This window comes from Corvus cornix, chromosome 2 (genome assembly GCF_000738735.6).
Source record: "Corvus cornix cornix isolate S_Up_H32 chromosome 2, ASM73873v5, whole genome shotgun sequence".
NCBI lineage: Eukaryota > Metazoa > Chordata > Aves > Passeriformes > Corvidae > Corvus > Corvus cornix.
In genome coordinates, this window is record NC_046333.1 from 48,937,211 (window position 1) to 48,963,390 (window position 26,180).

A 26,180-nucleotide genomic window follows, 5' to 3' on the forward strand; every position below is an offset into this window, starting at 1 on the left:
AAGACCACTCAAAGAGAGAGACTTAAGCCACGCTGCACTTGCGTACATGGAGCCACACCAGAAGTGGAACTCACAACAGCTTCATAGCTAAAGGGTAACACACTAGCCAAGGTTATCTTGGTTTGGGTTATTGCTTGGCTGGAGCATCCTGATAGATTTGCATAAGTAAAGTCAAAATTTTGTGTTATATTTATTTTGGAAGTGCATGTTGAATAAAATTAATTTCTGTAAAAAGAGTGCATTTTGGGAACTATTGTTTTAATCAGATAAGGTTTTTCTTGGCTAAGCCAGTGTAACACAATAAGCATGGTCACAATGACTATCACTACCTAACCTGGTTAGCACCATTGCCTCTGTATTTATTTAATTGTTCTTGCTACTTTACAGACTTTTCAGTAATGCTAGCAGTGAGAAAAATCACCTCCCTGCTGCCAGGGTCAACAGTCTTTATGAAAACTTGCTCGGCTTCTGTGAGTTAGTACTTGGCACATGTTTAAGAGTGTTTTTTCCCTGTCTTTACCCTCATGTTTCAACATTTCTATTTCAAAATCCTTCTAAGAAAACCCATTTGCATTGGGTATCACCTATCTCAGCAAGCAACCTGAAATGAAAGTTTTAAAGAGATGTGTGAAATGCAGGTTAATCAGCTGTGAAGATGGACCCAAGAGAAAGGTATGAAGAATTCACAAATCTTTCCAGCTGGCTCACACATGTTCACAAAATATAAATGCTTTTGTAATTTTGGAATGTTTCACTTCATAAAATAAATGGATTAGAGACTGGATTAAACAAATGCAATGCTGAAGTGTGAAGTCACAGCATCTGTGCTGATGTCTGTTTGCTGAAAAGTCCTTGGGGACTGTCAGACTGCCATTCTTCACACCTGCCTGCCCCTGAACGGCCTCGTGTGCACTTGGTGGATGCTAGACTGCCGAGAGTGCTTGAGCAAAGAGATCTCTTTGTGGTCCAGCCACAGCACGGTCATGCCTCAGCTGAAGCTTCCAGGACCCAGGGCACACCCTGAGAGTGTGGCTGGATCTTCCTAGGATTGGTGTATACAGTTACTGAAGCCTAAATTCAGGAAGGCCAAGATGTTCCCCAGAGGAAAATCATCCTCAGACTTTACATTCAGTGGAGCTAAAATGCTATATACAGCTAAGAATTAGCTCCCCTATTGTTTCAATTCCATGGTGGTACACATATTCATAGCTGTGGTATGTACAGTGCTACAGATAGACATATATGGTGCATTATAGTTCTTTATGCTCATATAATTTGGATGGGTAGCCAGCCTAAATACAGCCACGTAGTTTGGCAGATAATCATCTAATCTGTCCCAAAATACAATTTTGGTTTTAAAATTACTTCATTAAAGTGGCATCTTCTGACTCAATGAGCTCATCTTCTGTGGGTGCTTGGTGGCTTAGATGCTTACTTTAATGACTGGAGCTCATTTTTGCCAATCATGCTATTGAAAGTCTTCCTGCACTCTGAAGAAGAAATAATTCTGTAGCAGTAGCCTTTTGGGAAGATCTCTGTAGCTCAGTAATTTTTAGGTAAATTCACAAGTGATTGGAAACCCCTCCACACTCCTCATTATCCATGCAGGTTCAACTTCTTAACGCAAAAAGTAAAACTAAATAAACATGGATCATATGTAAGAAAAAAGCCAAATCAGAACAAAAAATGTTGTAACACATTATTCACATAGGCAAATGACTTACACTCTTGCTCTCTTCAGTGACATTTTCATTTGAGAAACTACTCAGCAGGAAAGAAGCGATCACAGCCTGTCCTCTGGATAAAACACCTACAGAACTGCTTTGTGCTCTGCTGTGAGCACCACGAACAACATTTTAAACAATGCTCAAAGGAGCAGAGAATGCTGCTCCATAACTCATAGGTGTGCTTGCCAAAAGCGACAGTGGTAAGCAATTTCTGACTAAAACTGAGCTTCAAACACAATGAGAAATCACCTCACACCTGCAGAACAACATACATTGATTCAATAATCAGAAAGGACGAAGAAAATAACCTTTCTTGTTTTAAAGCACAGAAAACTGTCAAGAACATCTTCATGAATTACCTTCCCTGAGCTGTCCCCTGACCCCACAGTATGCATTGTGTTCCCATCTTTATTTTACATTGTCAAAACAATTTCAAAGCAATTTCAACTGAGCAATAACATTTGACCAAATGTAAAGTGGATGAAGTCTGCTCTTCACATTTGCTGCAGCAAATCACTGAAGACATTGTAAACACATTTTGGGGCAAAATGATACACAGAAATAAAAACATTAAAAGCACAAATCTAGATTATATGGGAATATGTTATCGTGGGGGGTAGATTCTAATTAGATAAAATGAAGAAAACAGACAGAAAAGTGGGCCAGTAATGATGCTAACAGTGCAACTGAATGTATAATCCAGGTGATAGCATGACAGAAATGGACCAAGAAACAGATACATACCTAGAAATGCAAGCATCACTGTTGTGCAACCACGTTTGTTATGTTCCCATGGAGACTTGTGCTTCCCCTGTTAAGAGTCACTACTCACTCCTCTCCTGCACACAATAAAAACACTTACAAACCCCAAATCAAACACCTTTGGTAATAAGTCAAGCATATTAGCATACCAGTGATAGCTGCCTTCAGTAGTATGATTTTGTTTCAGTAATAAGTCCCTGTGGGAGAGGTAGGTATCCTCAGAATCTGGGCATTTAAAGTCTGAGTCCTCTGGATGTCTTATTCACAGATGAGTGTAATAAATAGAGAACTACAGGAGGTTTTGGTCAGGCTTCTGACACATTGCATACACGAACAATAATTCTAACTAAAACTCACGAACACTTACTCTAACTAAAACTTTGCTTCTTTAAAACCTATTTTCAGTCAACTTGCTATGGAATGTAATGGAGCTGTTTGTGTAGGAGTCTCCTACAAAAATAAGGGATTTATGCTGATCATAGTAAAAGCCCTCAAGAACAGGCATGCAGAGGATGGGATGCTGTGCTCTAGAGGTACTGAGAAGGCAGCAGTTTAATTAGGGTTCTTTTCCAGCTGCTTTCATTCTGCTCTGCTTGATTGGTCTGCCTCGCTTGTATGTTCCCATTTTGAAGATCAGTTTCTATAGTTGCTTTCTTCTTGTTCCCTATTATTGTTCACAATATTTTTCACTAGATTTAAGTCAAACTTGGCATTTGAATGAACAGACTTCTTTAAGGTTCTGGCTCTCTATCCAAACTTGGATAAAATATGCTTTGGGAGATAGATTAATTTGTACCTTCCGCAACAACAGAAATGGTAGCATTGGGCAAAGCTGCCCTGATGGAAACAGATTTTTGACTCTGCTTCTTTTAACTGCTATTTCACTGTCTGAGCAAAAGTTTGGTTGTCTCTTCTGGTAGATATCAAAACAGAATAAAGGTAAGAAAAAATAACTTCTATTCCAGGACTATAAAAATTGACAGAAGATTTATCTATGAGCAGCTTGTTTTTGTAGGTAAAATTCACACAGATGAGCTCTTAACTTACATTCACAGGGTCTGCTTATTGCTTTAAGCCACAATTTACATTAGTTATTATTGGTGCCAGGTGTCTAGAGAGAATATGGAACTTTCCCCTCATGATTGTTTTAGGGGCAGAATAGCAGGCTAGGAACAAACCACTCTACTGCCACAGAGATTCTGGGTTTTTGGAGGAATAACTTTGGAGCAGTTAACGTAGTCATCCACAGTGGAAAAAGAAACACACTCATAAATCCAAAAAACAGAGCAGCTCTCCTAGTCTCAACGGGTGGTAGCAGGAGGTGGCTCTAAAAGGAAGTAAAATGCTTTAGTTTATTGCAAGAGTCCTTTTAATTTCATGCTAAACTGGGATGGAGATATATACCAAACTGAGGCTGCAGGGATCTACATTTAGAACAATCTTTGATGAAAGGAAACTAAATCCCAAGCTCAGTGAAGTCAATGCAACATTCCCACTGACATCAATGGGAACAGGAGGTAGCCCACAGTCATTAGAGAATTACTAAGAAGCTAAATTTATTTAAATGCAGATATTACAAACTTCTGTTTGTGATGGCTTTTCATAGAAGAGATTCCGGTAATATTAAGAGCTGACTTTGATATTTCCATTCTAGCAAAAGTATTAGACAGCTACTCTACTTAGCTCAAAATGTGCTTAAGTCATTAAAAAACCCAGGATACCACACCCAGTTAGTAAAGCACAGATTCTTAATGAAACCACTCTTTAAAGAACTCAGGCTGATTTTCACAGAGTACTAGTTGCTAGAAAGCACGGATGTGAATCTAGAGAGGTTTTTCTTGCAAAATATGTATTTAAAAATCAGAAGACAGTAGTCTGTTGTTGCTGTTTTCTCACAACTCGGTGTGCTGCTGTTGCTGTGGGCTTTGAAAGTGCATGTAAACAATGGGGAAAGATTTACAAGTTCTAATTAATAGGCTTTTGTTAAGATTAAAAGCAGCAAAAGTTCAGCATTCTGTGTCCCCAAAAGGATGGACATCACTCTTTCCTTGCTCTTTCCACAAGCAGTAAAAGGCACAGTATGTGATGTAGCTTGCCTAGAGCACCCATTTTTAGTTTGACATATAAGCCTGCTGGTGGTAAACCACCCTCAGTGATGACTGATAAATAGTCCATAAATAGTTCAATAGATAGTAAAGCTCTTGCAAAAGTGGGACTGCGTCCTGAAAAGATGTCACAAGGACGTCTATGCAATCCCCAGAAACAACTCCATTCTGGGCATCAGGGTTTTTGTTTAGCTTTTCAATTTTTCATATATTTCCCTAGCCAAAGTATAGATTAAAGTAATTTCAGGACTGCAATTTGAGGGATGCCATAACACTAAATTACACCCACTTAAATAATTACGTCTTTTTAGCTGCAAATGATAAAATAAACGTATCATGTTTAGTGTGTGTACTTAGCATGAAGTCATATAGCATATAGCAGTTTACATGCAGACCCTTTCCCAAAGTAGCAGAGGGAAAAAAGTCCTTCTGGAAATCTTTACTATTACACTAACATATTTGATTGTGGGAAACAATAACTCGAGTGAGCCAAAGGTTATGGTAGAAAAATAAATGTAGTCAAATGGGAATAAAAGCTACATCTAGAAGCACAAGTTTCAATCAGTGTACTTTATTCTCATTCTTAACATCAATTAATAGTTAAGAGGAACATAGCACTTAAATTATTGTCTTGTTCTGTTAGCTTTACGAACTTCTCTTTGCATACTTGCCTTCTCAGAACATATACAGCCAATGAAACTTTGTTTTTAGTACTCTTATTCAAGTGGGCTATAACATAACAGAAAACGTGAGATAAGGGGGAAGTAGATGATGTAGCAGGGGGTAAGAAGGAGAACAATTCTGCAGCCAGAAAAAGCCTACTTTACAACAGGCAGTGAGGAAGTCCTCACACTATTATTTGGCCCAAGGATAAGAAAGAATATCTTTACTCTTATAAGAACTAACCAAAACACCATCAGAAGTCCCACCTGTTGCTATTTTAATCCACAGCACAGAATATATTTGTCCCTGGCTCTCCTGTGTGTCCAGTCCATGGAAGATAACAGCTGTAGCTGTCTTTATCCCCGAAGCCATAGCTCTTTTGTCCACCTTGCTGTTGCTCACACTTTGTGAGTTGCCTGCCCAGAAGGTGTCTATGCAGATCCTCACAAATAACTCTCCTGCTCCTCTCTGGCTGCTGCACACCTGGCTGCTTCATAAAACATATTTGAAGATAGATCAGAAAACAAAAGGAAGAGAACACCAGAAAAGTATCAATTGTTTGATCCTTGGGATCCTTATGTTCACTCCCCTGGCATATTGCAATGCTGGAGATATATCACAGTCTAAAAGTGGCTCTGCATTTGGATCTGAATTCCAACTGGGCCAAAATCTAGTTTGCGTAAGTATTCGTGTTGGGCCATTTCAGTGATAGACTTATTTGCTAAAATTTAGGAGGAAAACTTGAGTCCATTTCCTCAAAACTGTCTTTGGCTTCTATAATTCTAGCCTGGGGCAACATCCTGGTTTAGGACCTATAGTCCCAGGTAACTGACTGAAGCCTATGCCAATCCACAGGTCCCATTAATGCCAGATTTTCTCCAAGCCTATCTCTGGGATCAGGCCATGCACAAAACCGGCTGGAGCAACATGCTTCTGTCTTTTCTCCTATGCTTAGATCAGCAAGGCTTTGAGAAAGACACAGCTATGGTCCTTGCCTGGAGGGGAATGACAAGTCAAAGCCGACGTGAGAAAACTGTAATTTGGGGGCACTAGGGGCAGCTTCAATGTACATGTTGCTTAAATGCACTCTGGTTAATTATCCATTGGGAGAGTGAGAGAGGGATCAGGCATGGCCATGTGGCTCAGTGGTTACACACTGCCCCAGGAGGTAGGGGTGCAGTGCCACAGCAAGCAGGGTATGGCTATTAACAGCAGCTGTGAAGCTGACAGGACTATCGGACACAATCAGCAGCTGACAGGGTACGGGGGAATATATTTCATCCTGGGAATAACCACATGTCCATGTTTCCCAAACCAAGCGAAAAAACAATAAGAACAAAAAAAGACCAAATATTTCCCTTTGTCCCCCTTCCACAAGGTTTTAAACTCTTGGATTTGAAAAAGAAAAGATAAAGCAATTTGTTCTGGAGAAGAATGAAAACAGTGTTGGAAAAAGTCTGCCCAGCTCTGCTTAATGTCCTGAGACTAAGGTTCTCTGCAGGAATAGGAGTGACTGGGCAGGAGAAGAAGGGACACATCTACCAAACCAAGCAGACTGTGGGTGATCATGCCTCAAATTGCCACTGGCATGCCTTCCAAGGAAAATGGTGGAATGCCCAAACCATGGGTACAGAGGGCAGGGATGCTGAGTCAGCACAAAAGCCTTGGTGATGTACGAGAAGGTGACATCCTCTGAAAATACCTTGCCTGAGGATCATAACAGAGCTCAGGCAGCAGAGGAGCTGGCAGCCAGCAGGGTTTCAGGCAATGCTGATGCTGGATTCAAGGAGGCAGGTCTTTGAAAGTCCAGCACTGATGTTCTGCAACCAATTAAAATATCATCTAAAAGCATGGTCTTAAACAAAATGTCATGAATGCCTAGGATAAGTATAGTTAACATAGGATTTTAAAGAAGCTAGTGTTGTGGTTATAAAAATCTGTATTTTCCACAGAATTCAGTGCATCTTATCTGTTATCTTCAGTGAGCTTCACAGACTCCTTCTGTGGTTCACAGCATCTCCAGATACATATATATATATATACTATATTTTGTGACAGGTGAACTAAGAGCAGAGAAATATTCATCACAAACTTTTATGCAGTTCATCACCAGAAAAGGGACATACTGGACCATTATTTTAACAATAGCCTGACTCTGTTCCTACAGGTAGTATCCCTCAATAATCATCATTAGTTACATTTTTAGATTCATGACTTCAGTCAGCTTAATACCATTATATCTACTGTAAAAAAGTATCTTGGATAGTATATAGGCACCCTCCAGACCTCACACAGGTTTGCTCCTGCTGTGAGCCAGGGATATAGATGCTGGATATAGATGCTAGATATAGATACTATAGGCATGGACAACAACTGAAAACAGAAGCCAGAGGAAATATATCCCAGCATCAGAAAACATACCGCATGTGTTTCAAATCTTATCTTTCTTATGAAGTCAGTCTACTGTCCCTCACATACACATTAACTTGGTCTAAAAGACTGCAAAGTGAAGAGATGTGCTGCTGCCAGCATTCCTGACAGGGTCCCAGCTGTGTCAGGATTGCCCTACTTCTCGTATAATAACTCTCACAGACGGCTGCCAGGAAGTTCAGCATTAGCACACTGCTATGGAGAGTTTATATTGTTATTACTGTATGGAGAAGAAATGGAAGATCCAATGTGATCAACGTGTCTTTCTCCTATGGCATGTTTGTACAACCTAGCACACCTCCTTTAGCAAAGGTTTGCCACTTGTGAAGTCAGTCATGGAATTATACAGCATACAGGGTAGTCTCCCTGGACCATATTTTCCTTTCAATTTCTAGACATAGTTCACAATGTCCTTAAAATTCCTTTCATGAAGACGTGCAGAATGTGAGGAGGTGATAGGTAATACATAGTTGGGATAATTCCTCCTATATCATGCCTTGCTTCTTCATTCCCTTTGAACCAGATGGGTATATGAGGTTGGAGCTCAGCAGCCACATTTTGCTGTGATCTGATTGTAAACTTTCCTCTGAGCCACTCAGACACTGCTGTTCATATCACAGTTCATGATCCATTAGTAGGTGCAACTGTGGAGTTTTCTGGTCCTTTCCCACTCACCTCTGAGATTCACAGTGTGTGAGGCTGGGCTTAGATTTTTTCTGAGCTCTTAGAGGGTTCTCTCCAACAGCTTATTCTGATTCTGCAAGAGGATGAAGGATATCCTAGACTTCTTTGAATCATGTCCTACTGCTCATGGTCCTGTCACCATGGATCCTGGGGGGACATGGTGCAGAGCATCCATGAAAGTCTCATTATGCTTGAAATATGACCACACTTGTCTTCATCTTCTTGGTTGCCTGTAGTTAAGAGTATTTATTCTGAGTGTAACACCTTAGACTTCCTATGAGAGTTTTAAAGGAAGATGAAACCTAAATTTATAGCTGAGCAACAGATATTCTGTGACACATACCACCTACTTCCTTCATGTATTCATGAAGATGCTTAAACAATTGTATATAGGAGGATCTAACAAAATGTACTTGAAAAGTCATTAACACTGCTAAGAGGAATTCTAAGCAGGCAGCAAATAGAAGCAGATTTGAGAAATCACCTGTTGAAGCAGGTTTTTACAACTCAACTTGAAATGTGGTACAGGGCTTTACATTTATTTGTGAGGGCTTGATGCATGAAGCCTGTGCCTGTTCTCACCTGTCCATTCACTGAATCCCTAAGGTTAATAGGAGGCATAAGGATAGGGCTGATGTTTCTTTGCTTGGTAATAAGAACCACAACATCTTATGCTTATAAACATTGCAAGCCTTGAGACAACTTCCTTCCAAATTCCCTGAAGCCTCATTTAAAATGGTTCAGTTGCTATCCCTTACACAAGTGCAGTATTTATTGACATTTTTTTGTTCTTTGAAATCTACATTCAAATCGCACCAGGTAGCACATCTAGCAGGGTAAAAAGTCTAGTTCCTGTGCATGGATTGTTATACAACCCAAACAGTTCTCTGTTTTGTGAAGGCCATCTAAAAATGAGGAGTGAATAAGAAAAGTAAAAACACAAGGAAACTACAGGATATGATTCATAAAAATCCCACATCTCCTCTATATGCTCATACAGTCTTCTTTGAAAAAATAAATAAAAGGTTTAGTTGTTTAGCAATGTTCCAGTAAGTAACACACATGCCAGAGAACAAGCAAGCTCAAAACAATGAGCTAAAATTAGAAGAGGCAGATTCAGCATCTGAAGTCACAAATACACACACTTACTTTATAATGTGAAGGCATCTGGAAGAAATATAGTCACATGGACAGTCTGGGTGCTGGCATAAGGACTCTAGCTCTGGAGATTTTTCCATCAGATACAAGCTCTTTGTGAATCCTCAAACAACTCTTTTAATCCTATCTGTGAAAAGAGGCAACGACGGGCCTGCTTCTGTGACTGTTTTGAGTATGAAACCCTGGGTGTTTACAAGGATCTTGGATTTTCGTGTCGAGTGCCACTGAAATAAAATTATTTCTTCAAACCACTCAGCTGTAAAAAGTGCTCAAAAAGTAATTCACTTTGATCCACTTTGCTATGCAAAGTCTATTTCCTACTGAAATAGAAGACAGAGAGACACGGTGTACACCAGTACTGACTATTTGTCAGCACTTCAGTAACATTTTTTTCTCACAGATTTTTCTCCTAACTTAAAAAAAAGTTCTGTAGAGCAGATGCTTTACATGCTTGCTAGCCATGATCAGTTCTCAGCAGACCTTGTCAGCTCAATCAATAAACCACTTACATTCCCATAGAAATCATAGAAGACATGTTTAGCAGCAACAAGAAGCAGCAAGTTCTACTAAGAGCCTGTGTCCAGGACCACTCTTCCATGATGTGCCATCAAGCAGTAACCAAAGAGTTACACCTCCAGTGAAGAAAATGACAGCAACCATGGCTATGGGCAAACAAAGGGGATTCAGGTGGAGCTGTCTGATCTCACTCTAGATTTACATTTCCAGTACAGATGCAGGCTGTAATGGAAATAACAAGAGCTCTTGTAGGTCAACAAAGATGGAAAGAGTTCATTGCAAGACAACACTACACTGTGATGATGCTTCTCATGAAATAGTTTGTTGGACATTTTTAAGGAGAAATGGAGTACACGTATTTATTTTTTAAGTTTTTCAGCACTTTTTGCTTTTTACAGATGTTGCTGCAGCTGTTAAATTATGTACTCGACTTCCAGTATGAACCCAAACACCCACTCCAGGCAGTAGCTCAGAAGGAGCCAGGACTAGTTCCTTATGGCTCAGGTGGCAGAGAGAGAACTGCTACACATCAGATGTAGTGAGGGACAATACACATTTGGATTTCAGCTAACATAATAACATGATTTTGAAGGGAGAAGGAGAGGCAGCTGAGAATGAGAGAAATCAATTGCAGGATTATTTTTGGTTTTGTTTTCTAAGAATCAGCTGTTACTTTTCCCGCCGTATTTGGTAGATAGAACAAGGAATTACCTAATTTGTCCCTGCTTGTAGGTCAAATGAATTGTAACAAGTCTAGATTTATTATAGACTCAATACTAGATTATCTACAGATGTTCCAATAAGGTTTTCAAGGCTAGATTACCTGAAATACAGAGAAAAATGTTAGACTTTCACTGGTTGTGTTGTCTAACACAGCCAAAGTTGGACAGCAGAATTTAGACAATTAATAGAAAGTTGAGAAGAAAATATTACAAATCATGCCAGTTATCTTCCTACTCTTTGTTCATGTGTGGAGTCTGGCAGAATTTCATGCAGTTAGGCTGGGCCACTGTCACAGCTAGTGTAGATACTGTCAATATGGAAAACGAACCTGTACTGACTTGGGGGAACATAAATATTTGTAATGTATGCTTTTACCTTAATTGATTGATATTTTGTTTTGATAACAATTAATAACTTTATCACAGACTGATATCTAATTAAATTAGATAGCTAAAGATAACTAGATGGCTAGATAGCTAAAGAACAATGCATTCAAATACTATTACCATCTGAATGGTGTAAGATTGTGTTGTTTGTACATAAAATATACCACAAAAGAGGTTATTTAGGATCTTACCAGGCATGTTCTATTCGGTTATTAACAATCTATGAAGATATTCATATGACAGCCGTAACTGGCTGCGTTTTTCAGTCGTATGTGGACAGAGAAGTTCAGTCAGGAGCAGCTTACAAACTAAGAGTATAAATTTTGCACAAAATCCTAGATCCACGCCCTTACTCAGCTTCTAGTAAAGTACAGAATTTCGTTTTGGGTTTTTGTTGAACCTGTTCCCTTTTACAGGGAAGGAACCCCAGAAAAGGATGTGAGCAAGAATTGTGAAACCCTATTTCACAAGTTTCCAGGAGGCCTGTATGAATGAAGTACTGTACCTGGGCACTGTGACAGCAAAGGTAAAAACTAAACTTTTCCCTTTAAAAACAAACAAACAAATAAACAAAAGGTATCTCTGGCATACTGAAACCAAACTCCACAATTTTAAGATCCTTCTCCTTCTATTTGTCAAGGAAAATAGAAGGAAATAAGGGAGAAGAGCAGTGGCTCAGCACATATTCACTCAGCTTTATCGCACTATTTACCCTTTCTGACAAAGAGCCATCCAACTCTTGCTATTCCTTTCAAAGCTGCCAATGGAAAGAAAGATTTTTCCTGGGGAGGAGGATCTCCAGGGGATGCAGTGAAAAAACATGAGAGAAGGAATCTGAAAGAATTCACTCCCACCCATCTACAGGAGATTCCTAGAAGCATTGTTATTCTGAAGGTTTCCAAAAACACACTCCACTTCTCAAAGGCAAGGTCAATTATGGCAGGTTGGTTTTAAAGCAGCAACGGTGTCTAGCTGGAATCTCTCACAAGGTTGGAATGTTAGAAGTAGACCCAGGAGAGATGATTTAATGTACAAAATGCAGGTGAGGCAGCCAGAAAGACATGATGAATGTAATTTATCACAGGGCTCTGCAATTTATCACAATGGAATCACAGGAAACAAGCAAAGCAGAGAAGTAGATAGATAGACTGGACAGATTGAGATTCTTTGTGCATGGAACTTCTTTGAAATATGCCAAGGAAATTACATGTTACATGTTCAGATTTTCAAAAAGTATTTTATTGATGGAATGGAGCTGTGTGTTTCTACGTTTGGGATCCTTTTCCCCAGAAAAGAAAAAGATGTGTTATTCTGAAGAACGGAAAAAAGGTAAAATTATAGGATGCTGTTTTGCTTCATTTTGTTTTTAATCCCCTTCTGGAGCAGATCTGGATACATTCCAGGAGGTAGGGGTTTCCATGTGCAAACAAAGAGCCTGTACTTCCCAGCTACCCTCCTCTCTGCTCAGTTTTCAAGCTCAGGTGCACGAAGGTCCACACACAGAAGCAATTTCAATCTGTGAGCTACTTTTGACAATGTGCAAGTGATCAAAATGTGCTCCCAGCAAACACTCCTTCCTCACTCCACTGCTTTTGTGGGTGCCTTTCTCACAACAGGTCTGTTCTATTAAGGTAACAACTCTGAGTTTTACAGCAGCAGTGCTGGAGCAATACCATGGTCCAGAGCATTGCTGCAGAGTGCTGGGTATTCCCCACCGCCCACAAAGTAGGGGCCTTACAGCTTTCAAAACAGTGCATGTACTATTTAAATTGCTTCACTGGGAGGAGAATTATGTGTTCTGCAACGCCTCAGGACAATGAGCCAAAGGAACTATAGAATATGAGCTTGGTGTTAGAGCCGGAGCTCTGCAATGCTCTGCTTTGTGTGTGTTTTAGCCTGCTATGTAACATTACTTTTACATTAATATTTGTGGTTCCTTTTTTATGCACTCCAGCTTCACCATGCTTCCCCCTTTATATTTTAACAGTCAGAATTCTATGATCCAAGCAGGGTGGCATGTTCAAAGCTCCACTTCTTTTTAGCACTGATTAAAAATAAAACAAGCAAAAAAAAAAAACCCTCAGAATATTGAAAGAGCTTACTTCAAATAGCTTTTATTAACACTAGGACAAGACTATAGCCAAAGAATTATACAAAACACAAAACAAAAGGGATTTTAACATCTTGGTTGAAGACTATTTCACGCCAATCCAATGCTCATATATCTATAATCAACAAAGTTCTGGAGCACGATATTACTTAACATTACTCATTGGATACTTTCAGATACAAAAATGTATCAGGAATAATAACGATGGTTCCTTTTACTCTTATGGAAATATTACTATTGACCTTTAAAAATGTTGCCCTTTGGGTCAGTCCCACTGATGCTTTATCCATTAGAATCTGCTCTGCCTGGAAAGACAAATTACAGATAAACTTTCAGAGCTCTGAGCAAAAGGACTGGTTTTTATCATGGAAACAGATAGCAACATCAATTTTCCAAGAAAAAAAATAGACATTTCAGCTGTGCATCCATAGACCAAAAAGTCAGTCTTGTAAAAACCCATGGCAGTAAGCTTGCTTTGAAAGCCTTAGTTATGACCTCACCAGGTATTGCTTTACGCTTTCCTACTGCATCCTAACTTGGAATATTAAGCCAATCATGAAATTTAAAACAGCAGTAAACTAAGCAGCAAGAGACATGAGTATGAACCTGTTCCCCTAACACATGACGTATACACACTCGTGAAGCCAATAGAATAGATCCATCACAGTCAATATTCTCTCAGACAGACTTTTCTAGGAGCAGAGCTGGCACTTTATATCAGAAAAAGGTATGTGTGGGGAAGCTCAGCTCTGTTACTGGGCTTTTCTTAGTTTTGTGTGGCTGAGCGCAAAGTTCAGTTTCCTGCTCTAGCTGCCTCCCAAATATTACCCAAAGGTAATAAAGGAGGGATTTAAGTGGCCTTTGAATCAGGATGTCCAATGGCTCTGCTACTGCAAATGTGCCTCTGGCCATGCAGGCATACCATCGGAAGGGGGTAATGTGTGGAGACCTTGGCACAGAATCACTCTCACTGCACAGTGCCAGTGCCACTGCTTGCATCACTTGTCTTTAGACCACCCCCACAGAAGCCTGTCTTTATTATAAATCACAGCCCTTACAAATGACAGCCCAACTCACAGTGTGCTAATTGACATCCAAAGAGAAGTATCTTGGATGGTGCAGAACAATTTATATTTTGCTATCATCTATGCTAATATGCTGAACGACAGAGAATGGCACTAGAGCAGAATGAAGGACTGTGCAGAAGAGACATAACTGAGAGCTGCTGGAACGTTTGTCCTTTTTGGTCTTCACTCTTTGTAGTGTGTGATTTACTAGTGATTAGAACTGGGTTGGTAACAAGATGTCATGGGACAAAACCCTTTTGGATCAAGTGAAAAAATGACATTGTTAAAATCAAAATGGGTCTCTTTTGAGGTTAGAGAGGCATGTAAGTTTCACAATTTCTTTTTTTAACAGTCAGCAGACAGCCAGCTAAATAGTACTCTTAAAATACTGCTGCAGTTTGGATCCGCTACAAAAATGAAGCATTTAATTGTTGCGAGAAGTGACAAAGATAAGCTATTCTCATTCCCACACGAAGGGCAGGGGAATCTGTCAGAAAAGACAGACTTTTTTTAAGATAGTTTTCTATGTGTTACAAGGGTGAATTCAATTACAGGTACAAAAACAAAGCAAATGACATGACAAAGAAAGATCTTAAATGAAAATTTAGAACCCATACTCCTTCAAATCCAGGATGAAAAGCAAGTAGCAGAAACCTGATTTAAGAGTGATTCTTTCCTGGCAGGTTCCACACACCATACCCCCCCTCCCCAGGTACATATTCTGTTTTACTTCCATATGGAGTCTGTAAAAAAAAAAAGAACAATGGTTCACAAAGCTCTATTGTGACCTTTAAAAATAAAACAACCATGCACTGCTACGCTTCTGGAAAGGCCACTATTGAGAAAAAAAAATTCCCCTATCAGTCATGTTATGAAGTGTCTTCTAGGGGCTGAGAACTTCTCAGACAAATGCACAGAACACACATCAGGGCAGCACACACGGCTGCTGCTGCTGCTGCTGCTGCTTAGGAGAGAAAATAGCCCAGCCAGGTTCACATCTGCATGCATGTGGGCATGCTGGTGGGACAGGGGGGATATTTCCCAAAGAATAAATGTTTGCTGAGCACCTCCTTGCCCCTGCAAGCTAATAGGAGTTAGTTGTCTTACAGCCATCAGTGCCTTTGGAAAAGTTCCCTCTAATTCTTTGTCCCAGACACATTGCCCCGAAAGTGTCCTGCTGTCTGTCTACAAAAATTAGTCAGTCTCTACATTCTTGTTCTCTACAGGATCTCTGGTGTTGGCTGCAGCAAAACCTTTCTAATATTTCATCTCCGTTGTGACTCTCATCTTTTCAGAGAGGCTGAACTTGGATAATACACCAATTAAAATACCACGTACTCTAGAGAGGGGTTCATTTTGCCACTTATATTCAGCCTGCAGCATGTTGTTGACTTTTTTGCAAAGTAAAGGCATAGCCATCTTTATTTGCACAATGTTTTCCATTTCTTTTATGATGTTTATTTAAGATAGCTTAATGATTTTACTTTTCTCAGATTCACTTGCTTGGAATTAGTTGCTTGATTTGCAGTGAAAGTAAAATTAGAAAGGTACATGATTAAAAAAGGGAATAATTCTGTCATCTTTACACTGGCAAAATTCTTGTGAACTTTGATTACCCGCTAGAAATGTTGCCTGAAAAGAGATCATATAATCAAGCTGCAAATTATATTAAAACCAAATGAGCATATGCAGAATTCCTCCACAGAGTCCAAAAATGAAGTGCAAGACTCTTAGGTTTCAGCAGTTGTTAGATTTGCTATTTATCACTGTTCTTACTCCAGCCCAGGTAAGAGCCTTAAGCTGGATAAAAATCATTCTTTTCTTGATATCCTGAGTCATGTCTCTTTTTAGTTTTCAGTTTGTACTATGAACTGAAGGACCTAGGAATACAAGAAAAGTACGAGAAAAGCATAGTAATACAAGAAAGACCCCCACTGAGCTTGATTCTTAGTTCCTAATGCTAGAGAAGAAAATGAACTGGAGTAAGCATGTTAGTGAAACTTGCTGCTGAGGCATCTCTTGTTCTGGTAAGTTGGTGCCTTTGGCACAGGGGCAGAGTGCAAATTACTGCAGGATTTCCCCGTGAGGCAAAGATTTGCTGCCAGTGGCAATGGCAGCCTGGGGTGGAGGTACTGTGGGATGTCCTTTTGTCTGCCTGCAGCCCTTGTGCCACCAGCACCAGGCAGAGGGTCACCCTGGCTCCAAGTGCTCCCTGCTGCCTCCTCAGCTTCACCTTCCCCATGGAATCACACGAAGAGACCACCCTTGTTCATGCATTTCAGCTCAGTTTCAGATGCAATCTAAGCTCAGACACAGATATTTTGGCAGCCAACTTGAAATATCTGGGACTGAATTTTCAGAGGTGTCAATCTCTCTAGCCTAGTGGGAAAGGTCTGTGGGAGACAAGAGACTCTGATGTCCCCTCAAAAATCTGAATTTTTACATTTGAAACACGCAATTCATGCATCTTTCTGAAATTCTTGGAATCTGTTGTTGAATCCAGTTAAAACTGGGCATTTTAAAGAGTGTCTATGTGAATATTTCCCTGGAAGTATGACTAAAAATGCTGGAAGATATTTTAACTCTAGTCCATGGGGAGCTATTGATGGTAATAAAAAATACTGTGAGAAGAAAACAGCAGCAAGTGAAACTGCCCTCTCAGAAAGCCCAGGTCTGCTTTGAAGGAAGTGTTGATATTCACCATAAGCCTCAATCATTTCCCAGAGGGCCATAAGATGCCTTGGAATGACATAATCAAAAAGCAATGGCATTCTTGACTTAAAGGGGAAAAGGAAAGCAGGGCCTGATCCATCTCCCATTGAAATCAAAGAGGACTGCTACTGACTTCAGTCGGAACAGAGTTCTGGACACAATCTGTGTGCAGTTTATTAGCACACTTATTTATCCAAATGATCCCAACTTCAGCCAATAGCATGTCTAGATATCTGTCTGGGACTACATCTGTACAAATGTATGTGTGACTTTATAATGTGGTTTAATTCAAATGATTCTGGCGTTTTAAAAGCATTTCCAGCTACAAAAGGCATCTTTAGCTGATTTGCACCCCAGAATACAGACTTTGATTGCAAAAGCTTGTAACTCACACTTCAGATTGCAATTCATATACAATTTCATGCATGCGAAGGACACAAACAAATTTTAGGGTTAATTTTAAAATGATGTCACTATGCACTCAAATGAAATTTTGCAGCCATTATTTCAAAATGTGAAAAGCTCTACAAATTACCCAACTCATCAGCTATAGCCCTTGGTTTCCTTGAAGGGAAATTTCTTTGATGACCATAACAAAATCGTAGTAAATGGCAAGCAAGATTGCCGTCACAAGTCTGCTGAAAATGCAGGAGGAACTCCTGATTGCTTTAGTCATGTGAACAACCCCTTCAGAACAGCCCAAAGTCAGGCGAGGTGGTTTACACCAGGAATTAATTTAGCCTGCTGGGACTCTCTGCATTACTAAAACAAGCATGGTTTTGGCTTGTAAATGGGGGGTAGAATTTTATTTCACTTTCTGAGGGTCAGAATTTTATTTCCCTTTTTAAGGGGCATACATTCATTTTAGAGTAAACCTTTCAGAATAAAAGTTTACTTCACATTATAGGAAATGACATCCCTTTTTTTAGCTTTCCCTTTTCAAAGCATGCCTCATATTTCTAACTTGTAGTGGAGAGCTTTGGTATAAGTAATAAAAGTCTTTAAAATTAAAATGCTAATCGTAAACAAACCCAAATGCATGAAAAATATAGTCTGACTGCATAACAAAAGAGAATTATATAATTCTATTTGAGGGAAATCTTTCATCTTTGATTTACAGGTTTGAGTCTGCCTATAACTGAAACCATATTGTTCCATATCTTTCATATCATGGCCTTCCCCAAAATCTTGTTTTAATTAAGGTTCCTTTCAGATTTCAGAATAAAAAGCATGACAGTCTTCACTTATGGCTTTAATATATATCTTTTTTTTTTTTTCTTGAATTTGGAAAATATATAAAAAATTAACATCACTTGCTTTTAAAAGCTGAGCAAGCTATCAAATACTGCAAGCTGAATACTTCAAGGTATCTCCCGGGGTTCATTAGGTGAGAAAGTTGTAAACAAAATAAAAGTTACTGTAGCAGAGTTTTGTTCATTTGAACATCTTACATACATGCCCCATCTCTCTCTCTGACAGTAAGGCAACACGTGTAACAGTTTAAGCGTTCATTTTCAGCTAAAGGCACAACTCTATGTTACGTTCTCAAACATGGAATTAAACAGCTAAAGTCACATTGCAGGGAGATCTTGCTGCACTTTGGGGATCTAAAAAAAAGCCTAAACCCTTTGAAGCTTCTTAAGCAACATCAGTTCCCTTGGTGCAGGACTACATAAAAGAATCAGTTCGTATTCACATCATGACCTGTAAAAAACACTCCCACACAACCTCCACAGAAACACCTGAGCTTCAAATGAGCTGCACGCAGTTACTGCAGGTCGCTGCTTTGGAGTCGGAACGCAGAAACATTTCAGAACAAACCAAAAACACGTTGAAAAACTATCCATACTTGATCTCTGCTGCACATATGGTGAGAGCTACTGTCAACTACAGAGGGTACAGCACTTTTTCTTAAAGGCAAAAGATCGCTCATTTTAGAGAATCATGAATGTGTTTTTATGATAGAAAAGATTACATGAAATGGGGAGGGATGGCCAGGTATAGGGAAGAGAAAATAAAGCACCACCAAGCACAGTACTTTGGGGGATTTATAGTACAATAAGAAGTGCTTTTCCTTTAGCTAAAATCCCTCATCATAATTTAAACACTTTTCACTTATTCAGCTAAGAATTCATTACAGGAGGTTAAAAAATGGCACGTAAAAGAAGGGTGGGGTTTTTTTCTTCATTACACGGAGCAAAGAAAACAAATTCTATTAACAATTTGACACAGTATGAAAAAAATTACCCAGTAAAAAGTGTCAGAAAGTGATTCATGGAGTTCACAGAGTATGTTGCTGGCTGTTGCAATTCTCATATCTATAATCTATCATGTAGAATTTTGCAATACTCTATTTCACAATTTGTGTTAGTGAGTGGGTCAAACAGCATAAAAAAAGCATGCTCTAGGCTCTTTCTCCCAAGCCCATTTTACTGTAACTCTAGAATTGTAGCGGTTACGTTTAAGGAATCTTTCGGGCTCTTTCAAGTCCATCCAAAGAACAAGTGAAGCTGCTATTCAGAGTTTTGTGCCCAGTGTTTATGTTCCATCTGATCTGTGCCACCCAAGAAGTAGACAAGACATGTCTGAGGGTGCTTTGGGGGATACACAATGATGTCACCCACAGGAAATATCAGAGAGGACTTGGCACTTCACAAGGCTGGCTCTTCTTCCATGGGCTCACCAGCAGCTCTGTAAAAATAAACAGGCAATCAGAATACGGCACAAGAGTACACAATGACATTGTAGATTTTCATGCATAATCAAAGCTGATTTTTCAGCTCTCTCACATGTTTATTTGTGTTATTCAGCTATCCATAAATAGAGTTTCTTTCCTAGGAAGTATAAACAAATGTCAAGTGGAAAAACATTTTAGATCCAAGCAATCACCGAAAATGTTCCTGTTTATATTAAAATATGTCAGAATATTTTATAACATTTTGTCCAGAAATGTACATGCTTTGTGTCAACAGAATCAAATAATTTAGGGAAAAAAATAGCTGTGATACTTTCATTGTACAAGCTTTTGCAACTAAAAATACATGCATTTATTTTTTCAAGCAGACCCATACCATTAAAGCAAAATGGTTCACTAGTAGCCAAGTAGTGTTTCCTCTGAGGTTCTTCTCCAGTCCCCTAGTTTTTGATTTTGTGTTTTCATAAACACATTGCCTGCCTGCCTGCAACTTTTGAGACTAAATTCTTAACCTGATCACCAGATTGCTGTCAAAGAAAAGTATCTATCAACTATATCAAATCATATTATATGTATATATTTTATTTGAAAACCTCTGGGAAATTATCAGCTTAGGCAAGATGAGCTCCCTAAGACAACCAAAAAGAAAATTATGAGGACACATGGGCTGAGCTGACATCAAGTCTTGCAATTCCTTGTATCTGACAAGCTACTACACCTGAGGAATACGACGGCAAATATAAAATGGGAAGCTTCTGAGACCATGGAGAGACCTCACTATTGAAGGGAAAAGAATTTGTACAGAAACCATTTTTCATCTCAGTCTGTCGGCCTTAAGAACTATTTTAAAATAGTAACTTCAAGCAATTTTGAAATGAGGGGAGAAAAATAAATGTAAATTAATAAACGAGATGTTTACCAGTTAATTCTTGTAAGCCAGTATAATAATTGGCTTCAGTAAAGCATTCCTCAGAAAGTAAAAATTCATGAGATCCCATGGAAAAAAAAGTAATTAATGGGGACTTGCTTGGTCTTTTGATAGTTTATTCAGCAAGGAAGCCAGAGAATTTTAAATGAATCTGGAATTTATTAATGTCTTTCCCAATGAAAAAATCAGCAGTATGTCTTTAAATTATTTTATACAGGTTATTCCTTTATGATCTGGAATGATCACAGCTAGTATGTTGAAAAATATGTCAGGTGAATGACATATCAAAAAGATGATGTTTTTCAGACTAACCACTTTCCAAAGGTGATGACTCTAAAAGATGATCAATCTATAAATCTCAAACCTTTAGTTCCTCACCACATGGTGGAGAATGTTTCCTATGTACAGTAACCACTGCGGCTCCCTCATTCCTGAGAGGCGAGGTGAAGCCCTCTTGCATTCCATCTTTGCCCCCTCTTGCTTTGTTCTGGCTCGCAGCAGAGAGCACACAGTGGCAGCCAGGGTGAGACGAAGCCCAGCCTGCTGCTGAGGTCCTCAGGTGTAATAAAGGATCACACACCAGGGGAGGAATTCGCTCTGATGGTGTGTGTTGCTGTTGTGCTGACCACACACTTCCACTTTCTCCAGCCACTTGTGGGAGACCTGAAAATCTCTGGCATAACACAGAGGGTCAGTAAGCCCTTGTTAAACATCCAGAACCTTATGGGTCTGTCTGGAAATAGGATAGTTAGGAAGCAGATAACAGCTCAGTTTTCAGGTTCTGCTGGGAGTAAGCAAATGAGAAAGGATGTGTCAACAGATTTCAACTGGAGATTGGCAGATCAGGAAGGAGTGAAGCTCTGGAAAACCTCTGGAAATGAGAGTAGGGGTTTGGACTATTTATAAGAACCTAGGGAACCAGTACATGCTCACATGCACTTGACTTCTGGGACTGACATTCTCACAACCATAGTACAATTGAGGATCTTATTTAGGACTTTTTTCACTGGGAAATTTTTCACTGACAAAGGTGCTTCTGAGGGCCAGGAGTGGCCCTCACTGATCTTGAGTGCTATATTCTAATATATTCCAATATATTCCAACACCAGGCCAACATTCTGCACCAGTCAGAGCATATGCACCAATAATAATTTTTATATGTAAGTGCCAGATGCAAGGTCCTTTTTAGGAAAGGGAGATAGGGTTAGAGGGCCATGGCAATCCAGCTGTTGTCTCTCAGTGTGGGTACTCTCACAGCCTTCTTCAGTCTCCTTTTGAAGACTTATGTGTATGCTTTAATTTCATTTTATTAGTGTCAGAGAACTCACTGGATTTATCCAGTGGTTTATCATTAAAAACACTTATTTTTATGAGATAACGGCTCAGGCCAGATTTTTGTGTGAGAGCCAGTACTGTTTTGGGGCCAAAGGACAGAGAGAAAAACACTATAAATCCCATAACACTGAGCAGAGAATCAATATATACCAATTCGGACAAAATCAAAAGTTGTCAAAATAAAAATCGAGGGGGCAGAATCTGACAGGCCAAATTTGTGTTACTTCAGCTTTGTCACTGTTAGTTACGTCAGTTCAGTCAGTCTTCCTGTAGCTGACAGGAAGTTGGCATAAGAACATAAAACAGACAGAACCCCCCATCCCATTTTGTATGCTCTGAGCAGTTCCTCGAGATGCAGCTGTGAGCGCAGGTCTGATCTAAACCAATTCCATGCAGTCAGCAAACTAAGAAAGACACCAATTGAGATTGTAATGATTACAGAACCACAACTGTGATGTTTCTCTAAGGTTTCACTGTGGCTCATTTAAACTGCAAGTTCCTAGGAGCTGAGCCCTCCTGCATTCACTTTACTTTGCTGTGCTGTGAAGAGTACTCTCTATATGTAGAATTCTGTCTATGGCAGAATGAAATAATCTCTTTGCAGTCAACGCTAAACAAAATGGTGCTGTTTAAATCTTCAAACAAAATAAACAGATGAGGCAAAAATCCTACCATATAGATAAAATCTGGCAAAACACGTGACATCTTAAATATTGTTTGTGGCAATTGAGAATAAATGTTATTTATGAGAAAATTATTGAAAGTAACTAATATCGACAATTTAAAAAAAGTTATTATTTAAGAATGTAGATAAACAGTACATCATTCAAAAAAGAATATGTTTCTCTTACCTTATTTTTTAAATGAGAATTACAGAGATTCCTTTTAGCTACATTATCACATACACAAAAATAAAAATTCAAGGTATGTTTCCAAGTCATAGAAACTGCTGAACAAAAGATATGGCATGGTATGGCTGTTGTATGCCATAATCTGTTCCTAATTTAACTCAGCTTCTCTCAGGGAAGATCGCTGTAATTGAAAAGTGATCCTCTGGTAGCAAAGAGCTGGGGAAAAAGAGGTACATTTCTATATCATGAAGGTGATTTGGGGAGTGTCTAAAGACATTATATAAGACATCCTGAGTAAGTGTAAAAATGGACTTTGTATGGATCAAAGAGAAAGGAACTAAAAGTAAAAACCATCCTAGTTTAAGAACAGAATAAGGTAACTACATGTATACTCTCAAATGAGGAAGTCATGTCCAAACAAGGCAAACTGAATAAAATATAAACTCTGGCAAGTTAAATGTAAAACCTCAATGAAGCAAACTAAAGGAAAGTCTGAAGAGCAACATATTAAAAGTATAAAAGCTAATAATAAAAAGATCTTTCAAAATACATCAGAGGAAATGATCAAAGCAGAAAAGGAGCATCAAGGAAGGTAGACCACAAAAGCAAAATGAACTATTTATATCTGGGTTCACTAGAGAAGCATCAGTGAGATTTTATTACTTGCAGATGAACTATCCTAAACTGAATCAGTGCTAGAACAAACTGATATACCAAACACTGCCAAATTTCTAAGAGCAGATGATATTTGTCTGCTAAGTTCCAGGAGAATATGATTAGGATATTGTTAAAGAAATTGTTATTGAGCATATTCTACAGCTTAACTCTGCAAGAGGTAGAGAAGGCAAGAAATGCAGTTCCCCTTTTGGAAACCACAGGAGGTACAGTAAGCCTGTATGGCAAAATTGAAAGCAGCTATAATCAGTGATGGAATTAGTAGGCATTTAAGTAACACTCATTTGGGTAAGAGTTAGGTCTCAACACTTACAAAGATGGAAAGCCTTTCAAATTTATTAGAAGTTTCTGAAGGAAATTGGGGAAGAGGAATCAAGTAATATCCCTGTGAAAAGAAGGTCTTCCAACAATTTTATCCAAGTGCTTAGAAGACTAGGTTGTTGGGAGAAGGTCCTTTCATGGATTAACAATACATCAAAAGCAGGAAATGCATAGTAATATTGGTGAATTTTCACCATGGAGGAATTCTCCAGAGCCTCTCAAAAAAGACTAGGCAGACTACAAGTAGAATTAAGTGATCATGTTTGCTGATGACGCCAAATTGCCAATACTAGTCAGCTCTAAAGCCCGTAACAGCATTACTGTATGGAACAGAAGGCAAACTAACACAAACACAGAATACACAAAACAAGGGAGGACAGCTTTAACTCTTTTAGCAGTGATGGCTATGACTGAGAGCTTGGAGTTAATGACAGAGGAGCAGGGAGCCACAGAAACAAAACATCCCCAATATTAATCTACTGCGTAAATCCACAATGTGCCCAGCACCTGGAGTTCTTCATGCAGCTCTTACTCCATCTCAAAGAAACTACAAAAAGCACAGAGAGGGGCAAAAATCATCAAAAGTAACAAATTATTTTCATACCAGGAGGAACGCAGAGTCTTGAGAAGATCAAGCCTTTAAAACCAAAAACAGAGCAAAGATTATGAGTAAGAAAAGAGGTGGTTTTCTTTCTCACAGTACAGGACCTAGAGGTTCCCCAGTGATTTTATTGGTTAGTAAGTAAAAGAAGTGCAATGCCTGATGAGGCTGTGGGATTCACTACCCAAGTGCCAGAGGTGTAAGCTGGTTCAAAAAGGTTTTGAAAAGTTTATGCCTGTGTGTATCCTCAAGGCTTTCACACATGATGGGTCGGATACAGCAGTTGAGATCTATCAACTCACCAGGGAAAGGCTGGCTCTCAACCTTCTCTACTCCTTTCTCTTCCTTATGCACCCACCACCAGGGGATGGGAAGAAGGTGGGCAAGATAAGGGTGCAGGCTGACCTGGAAAAGCTGTTCTGCAGCTCCTGAGCCTGGATGTGATTGCAAGTCCTGTGGGGTATGGCCAGGTAGGTGCTGTGTACTCAGCACAGCTGAGGCAGATTTCCAAATAGTGAAATGCCAAGAGAGGCTTTCTAGTTGATAGACAAATACAGCAAGTGACCCTAGATGGTACCCACCGTGATCCAACCATTTGCTCTAGTATATAATATAATGCAATTTGACTGAAACTGCAGCTGGTAACTCCTTAACACAAAGAGTAAAAATTATACTTTGTTTTCATTTCTGTTTGAGTAAAATCTATGCTTGGCTGAACCAGAGCCATAACATCAAATTCTGATAAATGTCATTCTCGAGATTTACTGCTTCCTGTAAAAATAGTAAGTGCAAGAGATCTCCCTCCACACCCTTTTCTTTTTCCATTTTAAGAAGAAACATACAGAAGCTACAACGTATCAGGGACAGCAGTGTACTGAATATTTTCACAGCACGATTTCTGAAACAGATGTCTGGCTAAAGCAAAATTCTAATCAGCTAAATCTGAATCTCACATAGGGAATAAACAGTTATCAACACACAAAAATTCTGGTAGTTAGAAATGTTTTATAGGGCATGCCTGTTCCTTTAATTGCATCTCTATTTAAATCCCTGTTAGCACCATACATGTTTCCTTTCCCATCCACAAACTCTTTTTTCTATATCTGTACTCTTCTAAAGTCTATAATCAAGATTCAATTGGACCTTAAAATGCAGAGTTATGCTTTGGTAAAATAAAACACCAAAAGCATAGCAGTTTTTCACGTTTTCCTTCATTTACTCTGCCAGAAAAAATCAAGTAAAAAAATAATCGGCACTGTCACTTGAAGAAACGAAAAAAAGAGGGAAGAAAGAAAGAAAAATACTTAATATGAGCCTTAGCCAGGAGCATTTTATCCATCAGTGGTAAATGAGTCAGATATGAGTTGGCCAGGAAAAGAGCTGCTTTACCCAAAATCTGAGTTTAAAGTGAGTCATCTCACTCCAACACCAATATATCCTCCAACATAACTGGCCAGAGTTTCCCGCAAAGAGACTCTTGCTGCTGCTCTTCATCTGGAGGCCTGACCATCCAGAGCTGAAGTCGACAGGATCTCTGCCATTGAATCAGTGAAACAGGCTTAGAGTTGCAGGCCAGAACTATCAGCCTGGCTGGCCGTGGTGGGAATTAAGAGGAAGCAAATTGACTCCTGGTGTAATGAAGGAACCCTTCAGACTGCCCTGTCAGCCACGGTGCTTCCTGTTCTGCTCCCACCCTACCTGTCACAAACAACTTTCCCAAATGAACACTCA

General features: G+C 39.3%; 1 protein-coding gene across 14 annotated transcripts in view; it reads right to left on the minus strand.

Annotated features, from left to right (window-relative positions):
• Window positions 1-13,242: 13,242 nt before the first annotated feature.
• The window catches only part of HDAC9 (histone deacetylase 9), a 462,548-nt gene continuing 449,610 nt past the window's right edge, over window positions 13,243-26,180 (minus strand). For all 14 annotated transcript variants that reach the window (XM_039550208.1, XM_039550200.1, XM_039550207.1 and 11 more), the window contains one exon: window positions 13,243-19,734. In XM_039550208.1, the coding sequence (XP_039406142.1) occupies window positions 19,695-19,734 (40 nt within the window). In that variant the 3' untranslated portion in view covers window positions 13,243-19,694. The remainder of the gene's footprint in view (window positions 19,735-26,180) is intronic.